This window comes from Ostrea edulis, chromosome 3 (genome assembly GCF_947568905.1).
Source record: "Ostrea edulis chromosome 3, xbOstEdul1.1, whole genome shotgun sequence".
Classification (NCBI taxonomy): Eukaryota; Metazoa; Mollusca; class Bivalvia; order Ostreida; family Ostreidae; genus Ostrea; species Ostrea edulis.
The window spans coordinates 28,836,930-28,853,339 of record NC_079166.1 but is presented as its reverse complement, the minus strand read 5'-3'; the positions used below and the strand labels follow the sequence as shown (position 1 = coordinate 28,853,339).

The window sequence follows — 16,410 nt, the reverse complement described above, 5'->3', positions numbered from 1 at the left end:
CATCAAGAAAAAGGCGAACGGGCCTCATGGTTCGCCTGAAGAGTTTAATTATTGTGACAATCAATAACTTTTTTCTCGAGAAACTTTTGATAAGACATGCAGAACAAAAGTTGTTCAGTTTCGCAAGCGTTAACTAACGATGTTAAGAAATAGGCCTGCGGGTCTCATGGCTCACCTGAGCAGTTGGGTTATTGTTGCAATCTACAACATTTTTGTCAAGAAACTTTTAATAAGACATTTAGAACAAAAGTTGTTCAGTTTTGCAAGATCTTTCGAACAACATCATGAAAAAGGCGAACGGGCCTCATGGCTCGCCTGAACAATTTGATTAGTGTCACAATTACTAACTTTCTTCTCGAGAATCTTTTGATAAGACATGTAGAACAAAAGTTGTTCAGTTTTGCAAGATCTTTCAAACGATATCAAGAAAAAGGCCCACGGGCCTTATGACTCGCCTTAACAGTCTGATAAATGTCGCAATCAATAACTTTTTTCTCAAGAAAATTTCCATAGGACATGTAGAACAAAATGTGTTCAGTTTTGCGAGATATATCTAGAATGATATCAAGTTTAGGCCTCCGGGCGACATGACTTGCCTGATCAGTCGAATTTGTATCGCAGTAAATAACATTATTAACTTTGTTCTCGAAAAAAAGGCTGACCCCTTTAATTAGTGGCCGATAGGGGCAGAGAGTCTTTAATTTATAACACTTAAATGATTAATATTTGTAAAACACTACCGAAACTAAATTGTACGTCTAGACAATATATTTGTATCGTTATTTATGAACGAAAATCTCAGTCAAATTTTTATCTCATCGCATCTAAAATTGGATGGAAGACCCACTCGTTGCTCGCAATGAGATCGCATCTAGTTATTATTATTATTCTTTTTCTCCGGTACTTTTTCGTCCGGTAGTGTTCTCAGAAACTACAAAAGGGATCGATATGAAACTTTCCAGGATAATAGTATAGCGTTTGTAGATGTGCATAGTGATAGTCGTTTTGTCTGCACGTGCATGCACGCGCGCGCACGTGCACTGCAATTTTGGTCTTAAAAATGGAAAATCAGAATATTAAAGGGATCGATATGAAACCTAAATAGGATGGTAGTATATCACATGTAGATATGAAAAATAATAGTTATTTTTATCTTCTGCGAGTGCACGTGCATTACAAAATTTGTAAACTAACTGTGGAATCAGTCTAACTTTTTTGTTGTTCATTGAAATGGCTTGATATTCATATCATAGGTAGATACTGAGACCCTTAACTGATTTGCATGATCAAAATTACCCATTTGCACGCACATGCATGTGCACTCCATTTTGATTGGATAATACTAAAACGTCTGTAACTATCTTATTTATGAAGCGAATGAGATGATATTCACAGCATACGTAGACAATATGTGTATCTATATATTGGTGTAACAAAAAAATGCAAACGCACACGCGCATGCGCGTGCAACGTTTTTCAAATGTTCAATTTTTAAAGGACGATAACGTTTTTGTTTTTCATCAAATTCTATTGATATTAGGGGTTTAGATGTGTCTTGGTACTCCTTACAAATTGCTCTGGTTAGAATTACTGCTCACCACGTGCGTGCACGTGTGCTGAATTCTGATTGGACGATTTTAAAATCGCTATAACTTCCTTATATTTGGTGGAAACGTTATGAAATTCATACTGTGGGTTATATGATACAATTGCCTTCAATCTGACTAAAGTACAGACCTATATTATTATATATATAGGATCTGATAACTCCCCATAAGAGGTCATGTTCTGGTGAACTTTGTATTTGCATATTGCATCATAATTTGATCCAATCAGATAACGCGTTTCAAATGAAGCGCGGTGTATAAACAAAAATGGCGGATATTGAACGAGTAGTGGAAGAAGTTTTGAAAAAATTTGGCGTTAAGTGTTTAAAGGATGAACAGCGGATGATTTTGGACTGCGTGCTTGATAAAAAAGACTGTGTCGCCGTGTTACCAACAGGTTTTGGAAAATCGCTCCCATTTCAAGCGTATTTGCCAGTGAAGAGAGCTTTACTCCGTGATGATAGCTTCGGGAAAGTAATTGTTTGCTGTCCTCTGGTGTCTCTTATGCAAGACCAAGTCAGAAAATTAACTTCCATAGGATTAGTAACTGCTGCTTTTAAAGGTATGTATATATTTATTCGTTTATATTTATATAATTTAATTGAAATTGGGTCTCATGGCCGGTCTTAAATCGAAGTTCACTAAGGATCATCTAAATAATAATGGATAGTCATCATACTTATATATGCTTCTGACAAGCAGTAGACCGTTAACAATACATAAGAAATTCTTGCGTGAAATGTGTTATCCACTATATGTTGCACTGCAAATTTGATTCCAAGTTCACTGTTGAACTGGTTCATTTATAGTTATCATTTCATTCTTTAAATATTGTGTTGGAAATGTTAAGAATTTATAAACACAGTCACTCTTGAATGCTCCAGGCACAGACAAGGAGACCGATGAATTGATACAGGCAGGAAAAGTAGACATCATCTATGCATCCCCCGAGTCATTAGTTGGAGACAGCCAATGGAGATCAACAATACAAAGACTTAATGTAACTGTCATCGTAGTTGATGAATTCCACACAGTTGTCACATGGTAATGTCTTCCTATTCATGTATTTTACATTTATGAGAGTTCTTTAAAACAACCTGAGTTAATAAATCAAATGAGATATTGTATACTGTCAGTGCTATTTTTTCCATCAATATATTGATATTATTTATTTATTTTATTTTTTTTTTTTTTTTTTACATTTATTGACGAACAAATTGCTCACACATCATTGACACAATATTTTGCTCCAAAGGTGTCTTAGGTCTTTATGCAAAATATGTAATCATATTCCCCAACCAACTATCAGCATTGTAAATTCCCTAAACTATAATTATCTTAACTCTCATATTTTGTTTGATTTTTATAGACATACTTGGATGTCTTGAATTTAGAATATGTAAAAATAATTTTAAACATCATTAAAAACTGTTGCTTAGTGTACTGCAACCCATTTTTTTGAAAAAGTGGAAGGAATGTTGGTAGTTAAAATTTTTAAAACATGTTTAAATGGTTTTAATTTAGATTCTTATTCATAACCTTTATTATCAAATTTAGGGGTGGTCTAGAAGCAGATAAGGAGGATAAAGTGTTCCGAAAGTGGTTTCGGCGTGTTGGAGAGATCCGATCGTACTTTCCTGAGGCATCATTATTAGCACTAAGCGCGACTTGCACAAAGACAATTAAAAAGAGGGTGATAGAAGTTTTGGGACTGAAGGACTACACGAACATTACAGTTTCCCCAAATAAAGAAAACATCAAGTACATTGTGAAGAAAGTAGACCCTAACATTGAAAGTTCTTTGTTGTGGATTTTGGACTCATTTCGAGATTTAAAAAAGGAGTTCCCACGGACAATATTTTATTGCAACTCAATAATAGATGTTGGGCGTGTGTACAACTTCATAGTGTCTGAACTATCAGATGTTACTAACATTGAAAACATGGTTGAAATGTTTCATTCTGAAACAACAGAAGATAAAAAAAAGAAAACCCTTGAAAAATTGACTGAGGACAGTGTTTTGCGCATTATTGTTGCTACCAGTGCACTGGGAATGGGTGTAAATGTTTATGCATGTCACAATGTTATAATTTATGGACCTCCTAGGTGTTTGATAGACTTTGTCCAGGAAACAGGGCGAGTGGGAAGGGATGGGGAACAATCATGTGCCTTTTTGATGTATTATGGTCAACAACTACGGAATGTTGACCAGGACGTCAAAGACTTCCTCACTTCAACTGATTGCCGAAGATTGCAACTGCTCAAGACATTTCTTTCGGAGAGCGAGTTAAAGCTGGTACAAGGTACCAGAATACATACTTGTTGTGACATTTGTGATACAGGATGTTCCTGTAATTCATGTTCTTCGACAATTTTAGAAAAATATATGACAAATCTGTCTTTAGATGATGTACATGTAATGGAAACCTCAAGCAGTGACAGTGATACTGTATCATATGAGTATGAATCTGATGAGGATCTTGATGAGATTAAATCAACTTAAGGTTCAAATTTACACAAAACTTGTTAGTGTTTATTTTTTAAGTAAAAATTGTATTGTTTACAGTTTCATAACAATGCAACAGTTATCTAATGATCAGATACAAAACTGTTTTATCAGTCTCTAAAAGACAATGTCCTGTTTTCTTCTGCATGATACTAATTATAATTATGTGTACCAGAATGAATTGAAGCATATATAAATTACAGAGTAATGTTGGGATTTGTGAAGAAACAGTAAACAACACATTTTTTCTGGGACCCGTTTTCTTTGGGTTGATCAAGTCTGGGGCAAAAATGGTAACAATTGGCATTGTAGTTTTTAAGAAGTAGTTACAAATGTAAAATTGTTAATGGATGACGCACGACGACAAACAAAGACCAACAGCAATGAGTAATCAAAATTTGATTTTTATTTTTTTTTTAAAATATGGCCAACACCAAGTTGGATCTTCAAATATTGTAAGTTATCAAAGATGTTATTGATTAAATCCATGTTTATTCCATTTGAAAATTTAATTACTGTACATTGTATATGTGTGCATGTACATTGGACAAGTCTTGGCGATAATCCTCCATAATATTGAATTTGATTTTATGTCTCATGTACCAGGTAGATAAACAATCACATCATTATAGTTGTTTATTCCTTAATCGACGGAATGGAAGTAAAGGTTTATGTCTGTATATCATGTTCACCAACTGTTTATAACTGTCTGCAAATGGATTGCTTTTCTGGACTAGTTCTCTGCACTTGAGCTTGCGTCCTTTATGTTGGGAAAAACCATCGATGTCAAAAAGGTCTTGTACAATCTTCCGAACATCAGATTTATATGAAGGTATGTTGTGGAATCCTTTTCTTCTATGTACATCATTAATCATGTCCAAATTTTTCACAGCTTTGATTAAAAGAGGAAATTGTTTCGAGTGCGCAATTATACTCTCCTTTGTTTGGAATCCAGAACAAGTGTTTTTTGTATCTCTGTTGACTAGTTCTACATACTCATCTAGTGCCATGTTCGAGTTCTTCCCACCTGACAAATTTATACAGCGATTTGCAATAAGTCTCTCTGTTTGAGGAGGCGGCAAGGTTCCTGATACGAGGCCTGTTAAATGGATGCTGCCGATAAGATATTTTGTTTTGTGGGTCTTGTTGTACAGCGGAGTCTCGTACTTAGCTGAGCGAATAGATCTATAGCCATCAGCCATATCCACTGCCGTATCAAGATTTCGATGTAATGCTGACAGACGGAAAAGGGCTATCAAATAATCAAAAAGTTCATCTTGCAATAGGTTTGCTTGTTTACTTTTTCGTAATGCTGGTTTGGAATGGCCATGGACTTCTTTTTCATGAAATTCTGCACTTTTGATATGACAGTAAGTTTTTTCACAGCAGTGGCAGGAAAAGCGACCATCTTTAAAGTTCCCGAACCAATAATTTTCTTCATGATCTGGATCAGACAATACTTGTCGCAACTCTTCAAACAAGTCACTGTCTCCAAAAAACCACTTGTTCACAATTCGTTCACATATGTTATTCATCCACTGTATTTTTTCCTCTCCTGTCCATTTGGAGAATTCATCAGGCAGTGGTATGCTCTCTGTTAAGTTAAGAAGTCCAAACTCTTTCAAGAAAAATGCACAACACATAGCATCAAATATAGTACGGTATAGCATTTTATATCCTCTGTAAGAGTTCTTTACTTTCCCCTTCACATTGCGTGCATTTAATATGTTCTTATAATAATACACTGTTCCTCTGTCATTTGCTGACTGGGTGCTGTATGTTTGCAACACAATTGCCTGGAAAAAAAAATAATTGGTATATTTTTACCTATATTCATATCAAGTTCAACATTATTAACAAGATCATACCACATCGCTCACCTGATATCATGTGAACAAAGGAGGCCCATGGATCATATCGCTCACTTTAGTAACCTTGCATATTCGCATGTAAAATTGTGATCTATATTGTGGTCCCATCTTACCCCTGGGAATTATGATGTTAAGAAACTCGAATCTCCATTATGTCGGGAAGCTTACATGTAATGTTAACTTTTCTGGTCCATTGGTTCTTGTGAAGAATTTTGAATGACCCCACCCTATTTTTGTGATTATCTCCCCTTTGAAGGGGGCATGACCCTTCATTTGAATGAACTTGAATCCCCTTCACCCAAGGATGTTTTGTGCCAAGTTTGGTTGAAATTGGCTCAGTGGTTCTAGAGAAGATTTTTAAAACTTGTTAATGTAATTTTGCTATTATCTCCCCTTGGACAAGGATGTTGCAACTCAGTTGCAATTCAGTTGAATAAATTTGATGCTTTATGCCAAGTTTTAGTTGAAATTGGCCCAGTGGTTCTGGAGAAGTCACAAATGTGAAAGTTTACAGACAGACGATGGACAGCAAGTGAGCTAAAAAGTGAACCTCACTTTATGAAAAAGGAAATCTTAGTTGATAAATATCTGTTATATCTTTTATTTTTAAGTGCACATAAGAAACTGTTTGACTTAATTTACCTCGAGGAAGTTCATGAGCCGATGAAAATCTTCAATTTTGGAAATGAATCCTTCAAACTTATCCAATGGATTTTCATTATTGGTCATAGCTTCTTGGGCACTCTGTATTCTCTCATCAGTCAATCTGTCTCCTTTAAAGTGGAAAAAAAAAACACTACATGAGTTACTCTTCACTATCTTTTTCAATATTTCATTTCAAATAAAAATCACAATAATTCTAACAAATCTATATAACTGCAATCAGGGCTTGAAACTAACTTTTCATATCACCAGTTTAGCCAGACTGATACGATTTATTTTAAACAAGTCTGCAGAAAATTTTACCAGTCCACCAGGGTTTTCCAGATATAATTAAAGATATTTCGTTAATGTTATTCAAATAAAATAATGGGATTTAACTCTGTGCCTTGGACAATTTTGCAACACTAATCAGGTTTGTCTGATGTCTATAGAGGAATGCCAAAAGCAGAGTTTAAACAAGTTTTTCAAAATGACGTTTTAGAAAATTAACCAGTCCCATTGGACTTACTAAAACAAATGTCAATCAGTCTGCCAGACTTTTATCCAGTCAGTGATAAGCATATGTTAATTTTGAGCCCAGCTGTTGATGTTCCTCTTGAAATGTTCCCCTATTAATTTTTACTTGCCTCCAAAAAACACTTCCTCAACTATTTCCCCAGCATCATCAATGGGCACATACTTCTTTGATAGGTCCTTTAGTAGCCTGATCACATCTTGGGTAACCATTTCATTACAATCAAAAAGTCCCAAAGAATACTGTAAAAACAAATGAATATGCATGTATTTGAACTGGATTTGTTGGAGATAAAAACATGCCTAGAAGTGTCTAGAAATTTAGTATACATGTGTCTTACTTGTTCCGTTTTCATTCCTGAGAATTCACTATACTTGTGCTTCAAGTGTTTTGGATATATATATCCAAATGCTCCGTTCAGCTGCTCAATATTTGCAATCACTGCATTGGCCACTAAAAAGGTCAACTCATGCAGAAGAATGTCCTGATCAGCTACTGAGGGAATAAAATCCACAGGAGTTAATTCTAAAATATCTAGGAGCTGTGGATCAAAAGCACAATTAAGAGAATCCACCCTATCAACGACTCCAATAACCTGAAACAGGTGCAAAGACAATGTCTTGTCTTGAGAGGTACGATAAGATGGAATAATATTTCTATCCCAATTGTCTCCAATTAGCTGATATTTCTTGTTTCCTCCTCGACTCCATTCTGTTTTGTACTTAAGTAGTTCTTCGTCCAAGTATTCGTCCCATGAATTCAGCTTTCTTCGCAATGTTTCTGGGTGAACTGAAGCACCAAATTTGGCAATCCTCTCGATATCCTAAAGAAACATGTAAAATCAATTTAATTAAAGCAAATATCACATGTCAAGTAATAGAATTTATCAATCATACTAAAAATCATACAAATGTATATATATGTAAGAATGCTGAATATAAAATTTAAAATATCCAATATGCTTTAAACCTTGACAACTGTATTAGAGTATATTGGAATATTTGTCCAATCTCAACAATGCTCAAGACTTAAAAACAATATATAATTATTAAACAGATATATTTGCAATTTAATAAATCAAGCTGTGCCTCAGATATTCAATAGCAATGTGTTAATGAATAGTTGTTTGTTTATCTGGATATCTGTCTAAATATGGTTTGTAATTATCACTTTTGAATATGGTAGACTAAAGTACCTTAAGGGTGCATCCTCCATGCATTAACACTAGTCCTGACAAGTACTGTACTAAAGACATTTCTTGAGATCTGGCATGCAGAATCTGGGACAAAGTGTACATTACAAGTTGAAATGGTTTGTTATTCACTTGGATTGGAATGTCATTGACCATTGCTGATACTATCTTCAGGATATTAGGGGCACGTATTTGTAGTTCTGTGTACAGTTTGTCCCAAGTGAATTCCATAACATTTTGAATTGATTTGTCTTGAAGCACACTTCCAGAATTTCTCTTGCACAAGGTTTTGCATTCATCACCTGCAAAACATGACAAAAATTGCAAGGCATGCTATTTGAAAAATACAAAATTTAATCAATAAAATCTATTAACATACATTTATACACAGAAGCTTACAAATCTGCTAATGACTGCTACCATATTTTTCATACATGTCTTTCTTAAATAAGATTTAAAAACAGTTGATCACTAGACTTTCAAGTCCATACCTAAAATTGCTACAGAACCCTCAATTAGTTCTTCTGGATGACTTGTCTTTAAAAAGTCCCTCAATCCACTGCCTATGTCTTTTCCCCTAAAAACAATTTTGCAGACCTTCTTCTCCTTTTCATCGGTGATGAACCTACTTTTGCGACCACTTGGATAGTAAATACTAATCTGCAAGTAATTTAAGTACATGTACATTAAATAACACCTTTTCATTCTAAGCCTAAGACCATGACAATAATAACTAAGGTATGCAAACACACTACAGAGAATCTGTTAGTTGGATATAATTTTCATCAAACCTTTGTTTTTCATCTCAGAACATTGGATAGGAGATAAAAACTTCTATATCTTTATTTTGATATAAATTTTGTTAAATATAATGATTTTCTAATTTGTGTACCTTTTATCATAGTTGAGATTTATAGAAAATCCAAAATCTGAATTGAAGCATAATCTGAAAGAACAACATGCACATGCATAATTAGCAAATACAAAAGGTCAACTTATTTTCAAATTCATTCACAGCTACATCAACTACAAACAAGAGGCCCACAGGCCTTATAGGTCATGTGAGTACTAGTAAAAAAGTACCACTACTCCCAAGGGCCATGAAATCTAGAGGAAACAAATTCCTGTTTTGACTAAATTCTAATGTTCAGCAACAGTATAAAACAAGATGTGTTCTTACAACTTAAGCGCCCTTAAAAGTGCATACACTGATGAAATAATAGGTGTATTAACATTAAAGCATTAAAAGATATGACTGATTTGGACCCATCCTAGAGTCAAAACCCAGGCTTGTGAAATTCACCGTACATCCTTTTCTGCTATTCCTAAGTATGCATTTAGATTTTATACAGTACCAGCAAAATTACACATAAACAATATATACAAAGTTTAGTCCCACCCTGGAGTCAGAACCCCTACCCTGGGTATCATGAAATTTACAATTTTGGTAAAGGCCTTCTCGCTCTACATAATTATGCATTTAGTTTTTCTTAAACATTTGCGGATCTAAAGAAGAGTTTTGAAAATTTGTCAATTTTGGGCAGTTTTTGCCCCACCCCTAAGGCCCCAGGGGTGCAGGAATCCTGAAATTTACAATTTATGTCCCCTTTGTTCCAAAGATGCTTCACACCAAATTTGAAAAGAATTAGTATAGTAGTTATCAAGAAGTTAAATATGTTCAATTGTTATCAAACAACAATGGACAACAACCAATTGCAATATGAGTTTACTCAGGTGTCCTAAAATATATAGATCTGTACTTTAGTCAGATTGGGTTGTTCACTACAACATGAAAAAGCTTATCAAATCGGCGCAAACTGATTTAATTATGAAAGATGTGATGATACGTAATGAGTACATATGTCAAAAAGCCAAAAATATGCAATTGGGATTTAAAAAAAAACATGATTTTCAAAAATTTATATCATTAAATATGAACTGAAGACTGGTGGATTTGAACTTGTGATCTGTGGGTCACTCACCGGTAACTTTATCCACTGAGTTACGATGATAGACAAACAAACTGATTGATACAAATAATTTTTTAAAAAACATAAATCACCATCTTGTGATGTAGTTTCATAAAAGTATAAGTCTTGATGTAATGAGCAACCCTTACAAGAGGCCTATGGGTCTTTGATCTCCTAAAAGTCTTCTTGTAGCCCAACCCTTCTAACAAACTTGCATCTACACTATGCCAGGAAGTTTTCCTGTAAGATTTGACTTTTCTCACCCAGTGGTTCTTGAGAACATTTTTAGATCAATCCATTCTTTCTTTCTTTTTTTGCATTTCCTTCATTACCTCCCCTTTGAAGAGAACATTCCTGTGAACAAACTGAATCCCCTTTACCCAAGAATTGATTTGTGCCAATTTTGAATGAAATTGGCTTCATGGTTCTGGAGAAGAAGTCAAACATGTGAAAAGTTTTTGGACAGACAGATGTGATCAGAATAGCCCACTTAAGCTTTCAGCTAAGGTGAGCTAAACTGAATCATGATTAATGAAATACTATGTTAGTGACTAAGTATAACATGAACATCTAGTAATGAACTGATCAGTAAAAACTTTTGCTACACTTTCAATTTACAAGTTAACCTCAATCGACCCATCTAAAGGTGTGGGTTGAATGTCGCTTTGGTCTCTATTAGTCTCAAAATCTAAAGATCGCTTAGATCCTTTTTTATTTGTTGATGCACCCTCTAGAAAGATAAAATCCAGTATTTGTATACAGGAATTTTTGCATTTTCTTTTCATTCTGATAAGGATGTTTTATTGAAATCTATATATGTTAGATTCAAATCATCCAATGAAAATAATGTGTTATTACAGGTAATGTTATAGACTACTTACAATCCATTTTCATGAAATTAATCATCTTTTGTCCATTTATTATACAACTGTTGACATTATACATCTACAGTATAGTGCTATAAATGAGTCAAGTTCTATATTTCATTGAAAACAATCACTTTTCTACATATTTCTCATAAAATCATCTAAGGTCAATTTTTACACCATTAAAAATACAAATATCTGCAGTTTCTGGTCTCAATGTCTTGATTTTGTTTTCCTGAACAGTCAAACACATTATATGACTGTAGGAACACCACACTCAATGATTTCATTCCATTCTGACAAAGGATAATATTTAAGGAAATGGAGTGCTCTAAGCTGATATTAAAGTTTCAGTTGTCATATTTCTGCAATTGTTGGTAAAACTTTAAAAAACACGAACAGAATTTATGTCTAAATGTTATGTATTATATGCTTTATATTTCATAATAATTAGACCAAAAATGGATTCAGAAATATTTTTCAAATGAAATAATCATTGTATGGCATTATGCTGTATTGTGACATAACCTTTTGTTTCCATAACTGTGTTTAAAATCAAGTACAATGCTGTTTAGTAGGACAACATTTCAAACTATGACTCTGTAATTCCTTTTCTGGTCACATTCTGATTGAGGTTCTCAAGATGCTTTGTAGGATAACGCAGGTGCTGTGTATAAAAATGTGCGAGTTGTTGAACTGCATTGAGATTCAGATAGCTTTCAAAGACACATGTAACACACTGCCATGTTGTCACATATTTCCTATATGTCCCATATGTTTCCTGCAATTACTTAAATTTCTTACTGGCCTAATATAGTACCTTTAAAATGCTTCGTATATAGTTAATGTTGATAAATAAGCATTGATACACAATGTAAAACAAACCCATAGGTATATCCCTAAAAAAGTCAAGTACAACAGTTAGTATATATAATGAAAGCATGCACTTTCAGTCTTGAAACTTTTCATGTCACAGAAGTTAATTGTTTTCAAACAGAACGACTGCCAGGTGGACACACTGTAAGGTGTTTTTTTTTTTTTTTTGCATTTCATGACACACCTTGATTATTGAAAGCTCTATTTAAATCAATCATTCATTCTATCAATTATGATTCACATATTTTTATACATACCAACTTGTTTCTCCTGTGGTGCAATAGGGATACATGCAGCATATACTGGCATAGACAGCTGTCAATTAAAAATGATTTAAGATAATTTTTGAATATCTAATTATATATTTAATGATCTAATTATATATTTAATGGTATGTTGACACATACAGACATTTGACAGTCACCCTAAGACTGGGGTGTATTGAATTCCTAAATTTTCCTTTGATCCACTAATTAATACACCTGATAGTAATTAGCATATCTAAGGATATAATTTTAATTGTATTGTCTTGGATTGTGCCCGAGAGTGTGATGACAGTAACACTTCTTTCAAGTGGTATCTGTGTTTAAGACCAAGCCTAGATATTTTTGTTTTCAATTTGTAAATGTTTACCATGTTTACATATAAATGTTAATATTACACCAATATGCTTAGATAACTTACCCCTGCTTTCGATGAATCCGTTCTTGTATTCGTCAGATCTTTAAAGGGCGTCAGTTGTACAAGCTTCACAACAGATACGTCGAAAGATTTCTTCTTCGTAGAGGGCACATGTGTATCCGGGCTCCGAAGCATTCTTTTCGTTATTGATGTTCTTCGGGGAGACGGCAGTTGTAACATTTTTGTTTTCAAAGTTCGCACTGCCATTTCACGAAAACGTTCTTTAACAACTGCATTTTTGGCTTCAATTTTTAAAACAGATTCAACCTGTCGATAACATTTTTTGCAAACCCCTCCAAGGCCTTTTTCATCCAAATCTGTCAACACACCCGTCAGTTTCCTGATATTCCCCCACCTTTCTTCATTTAAACGCAGTTTAATTTCGCTAAACTTTTGGATTTTTTCACTACCGTCACTTGCTTTCTCAATTTGTTTAAAACAAAACCCACAGAGGATACACGCATCCGACAAAAGACATGTTTTCCTCGGCGTGGCACTTATCGACGCCATTTTTAATTGTGTTATTTGCTTATCGGAACTCATCGGGTATCATCTCATACGTATGAAAATGGAATGACTTCCGAAATACCAGACAAGCAAAAGGAAGTTATGATTTCATTGGCCAATGCAAAATTCACCAGAACATGATCTCTTATGGGGAGTTATCAGATCCTATATATATAATAATATAGGTCTGTACTTTAGTCAGATTGCAATTGCCTTTTGAACGACATCAACAAAAATTAGGAATCATACACGCGTGCGCGTGTATGCACGTGCATTATTTTCTTTTATTTCTTGGTACTGAAATGACCATATTAAACGCACTACTTGTAATTAAAAGCTAAAATGAATTTTTGCTATAGGTTTATAATGACATCAGGTTTGGGGAACATATGTAACGGTCCCCGTCACAATTAGAACTAGTTAAGGTCTTCCGTTCTTCACGGAAGACCTTATAGTGATTCTACTGTTTCTTATTAAGGTCTTCCGTTCTTCACGGAAGACCTTATAGTGATTCTACTGTTTGTTATTATCATTATTATTATTTTTGGACCAAATTTTGTGCAGGAGTTTTCTCGAAAACTATACAGTGGTTTTCAGTGACAATTTCAGGAAAAATGCATGATATTATGAACTTTGTTTATCACAAAAAAAATTTGGAAAATTCCATTTCGGTTCCAAGTTATGGACAATTTCCTGATTTTCAAATGGAACTTTTTCATTGAAGCTTCTCCTTCACAGCTGTTAATATTTTGTGTTTCATACCGATTGTTAGGTCGTTCTTGGGACACTTATTTTGACAACGGATAACTCCGTTTACCTGATCAGGATATAAGGGTAACTGCGGGTGTGACCGGTGGACAGGGGATGCTTACTCCTCCTATGCACCTGACCCGACTTCTGTTGTGTCTGGGGCTTCGTGTTTTCCCAATTATCTATTTTGTATTGCCTATAAGAAGTATGAGATCGATCGCTGTTCGTTATATTCCCCTTTTATTTGATTCACACAATTTCTGGCACATGTAGTCGCACAACAAGCTTGAAGTTTCTCCATAGCTGTTAATATTTTCGTGATGAGCAAAGATAGGGGCCTGGTAGAGTACGCACTGGATCCAACAATGTATTTCTGTCTGCAAGGGTTATCATGATGCCCAGGAATGCAGTATAGGCACGGCAACCCACACTCACTCGACCCACCGACTGGGAGACCAAAAGTCTCCAAACCTGAAGCATGATTTTAAAGAATTTAATCCTCCGAACGGGCTGTTCGAGTATAACTCCGATTACCAAAAGGGGAATAATTAAGAAATAAGGTATCATTTAAAAATATTTATCGGGATATAAATACGGGTTGGTCACGTGATCAAATTCCATAAAGCCCGAAGGGCTTTATGGAAAATTTGATCATGTACCAACCCCTATTTATATCCCGATAAATATTTTTAAATGATACCTTATTACTTACATTTACATTTTTGGTCGGTAACATTGCTGAATTGTGTTAACAACACGTTTCCATACATTTCAAATTGTTGACGTCCACAACGAAGCGTCATAGATGTTCAAAATGACGACAACACAAAACAAAGTTCTATAAAATGAAGAACTGTTTTAATTATTAAGACGCTAGAAAGCAAGTATATCAACATATACTTATACATTAACTCGGGAGTATATGATGGAAAACTCTTCCATGTGTCTAATTTTAGGGGGTGGGGGAATTATGATTTAAACGGGGATGCGCAGTGTTACACTTAGAGTTGTGATGCGCTTTGACTTTTGAAAAGTGAAGACGTTGAAGACCGACTTTGAAAGATATTCTGTGGATATTACGGAGTTAACAGAAGACTGAGATGGAGGAACATGAAGAACAGGGCGGCAGTCGTCAGGTGTAGGCAAATTATTTATAGACAGGACAGCTCGACAGAGGACGCAGCTCAGATGAATCTCCGGAAAGAACTGAACATCGCAGAAAATATGGAACTGCACGAAGGTAAGGGGCGGTTTGGATTTGGATATGTAATTGTTGATAAACATGAGCTCACTGAACGCTTCTTTGACTCGATAATTTCTTGTAATAGGTTTTTAACGACGCCTCGCTTCGATGTCCCGACATAAACTTGGAAACCGACATCAAGCAATATGGCTGCTGTGGCACGGAAGCAGTGTGGTGTGTAGCCTGTAGGTCTTAATGCACTTTGACGACTTCTCAGGCCATACATCCTGTGAACGACCTTTTTGCTAAAGCCTAATGTCATCGTCTAGCAGTAGGTACAATTCCGCATCACCGATGACCAAGGTGAAGTTGTAGCAGACGAAATTTTAGACATACATTAGGCCTAGTAGGCTAGTAACTAAAGACATTGTTTACAGTTTTGCTTTTATCAATTATTGATGAAAGTCCACTGCTTGGAATACAAATAAAACCGTAAATACATTTTGTGGTGTTAATTTCATCTACTGAAAGATTTCTGTAGTAAGTGAGAGCGATTGCTAGATGTGTATTGCCTTAGTAAAAGTAGTACCTGTTACCTACTTTTAACAAATGTTCATACGCACAGCCGTGACTTTTGTTGACCCCGTAGTAGATTTATCCAGAAATAAATACGTATTGCTCGTAATAGTGTTATGTAGGAGAAAACAGTTGCAAATGTAAATATTAATAATAATAATAATAATAATTGGTTTTATATAGCGCCTTTTCCAGCATATGCTGCTCAAAGCGCTTTACAATAATCAATGTACATTATTACCCGACAGACCTTATATCATCAATCTAGAACTTTCTCAGCCTCCTAGGAAGCATACAGTGCAAGCTGCCATTACAAGCGCTAGAACACTAACATTCTAACAATATCTTTCACTGTCTATAGCCAGGTACCCCTGCCAAGTTTGTTTAAAATACAGTTGCAACAATGATCCCTATTAACAAAAACAACGTCATCACAAGCCTTGCCAGCTGGAACCAAAACACATTCCTCATGCAACCTATCCAATTCCCCCATCACCTCCGGCTCACCAAACACAGAAGTATAGATGACACATACATTTGCCTCAACATGCCCAATACGGGGCATCAATATTCCTCTTACACCTCAAACTCACTCCGACAATGCAAAGCTCCCCTTCCTCACACTCAACCCATCGTCTTGCATAATCG

At 35.0% G+C, this 16,410-nt stretch overlaps 2 protein-coding genes across 4 annotated transcripts; one reads left to right on the top strand and one right to left on the bottom strand.

The window, feature by feature from the left end:
• Positions 1–1,720: 1,720 nt before the first annotated feature.
• Positions 1,721–4,129, top strand: LOC130053331 (ATP-dependent DNA helicase RecQ-like). The gene is made up of 3 exons (XM_056160405.1): positions 1,721–2,169; positions 2,492–2,651; positions 3,165–4,129. The coding sequence occupies exons 1-3, from the start codon at positions 1,875–1,877 to the stop codon at positions 4,108–4,110; spliced, it is 1,401 nt and encodes a 466-aa protein (XP_056016380.1). The 5' UTR covers positions 1,721–1,874; the 3' UTR covers positions 4,111–4,129.
• A 456-nt stretch (positions 4,130–4,585) lies between these two features.
• Positions 4,586–12,823, bottom strand: LOC125646328 (uncharacterized). Of its 3 annotated transcripts, none has more exons than XM_056160402.1 (8): positions 12,750–12,823; positions 12,323–12,380; positions 8,845–9,013; positions 8,357–8,655; positions 7,502–7,984; positions 7,274–7,403; positions 6,627–6,757; positions 4,586–5,909 (listed from the first exon to the last, which is right to left on the bottom strand). In XM_056160402.1, the coding sequence occupies exons 2-8, from the start codon at positions 12,362–12,364 to the stop codon at positions 4,740–4,742; spliced, it is 2,424 nt and encodes an 807-aa protein (XP_056016377.1). In that variant the 5' UTR covers positions 12,365–12,380; positions 12,750–12,823; the 3' UTR covers positions 4,586–4,739. The 3 variants fall into 3 exon arrangements, with proteins under 3 accessions (XP_056016377.1, XP_056016378.1, XP_056016379.1); XM_056160403.1 differs by having other exon boundaries at positions 8,486–8,655; XM_056160404.1 differs by lacking the exons at positions 12,323–12,380; positions 12,750–12,823 and adding an exon at positions 9,246–9,404.
• Positions 12,824–16,410: the final 3,587 nt, after the last annotated feature.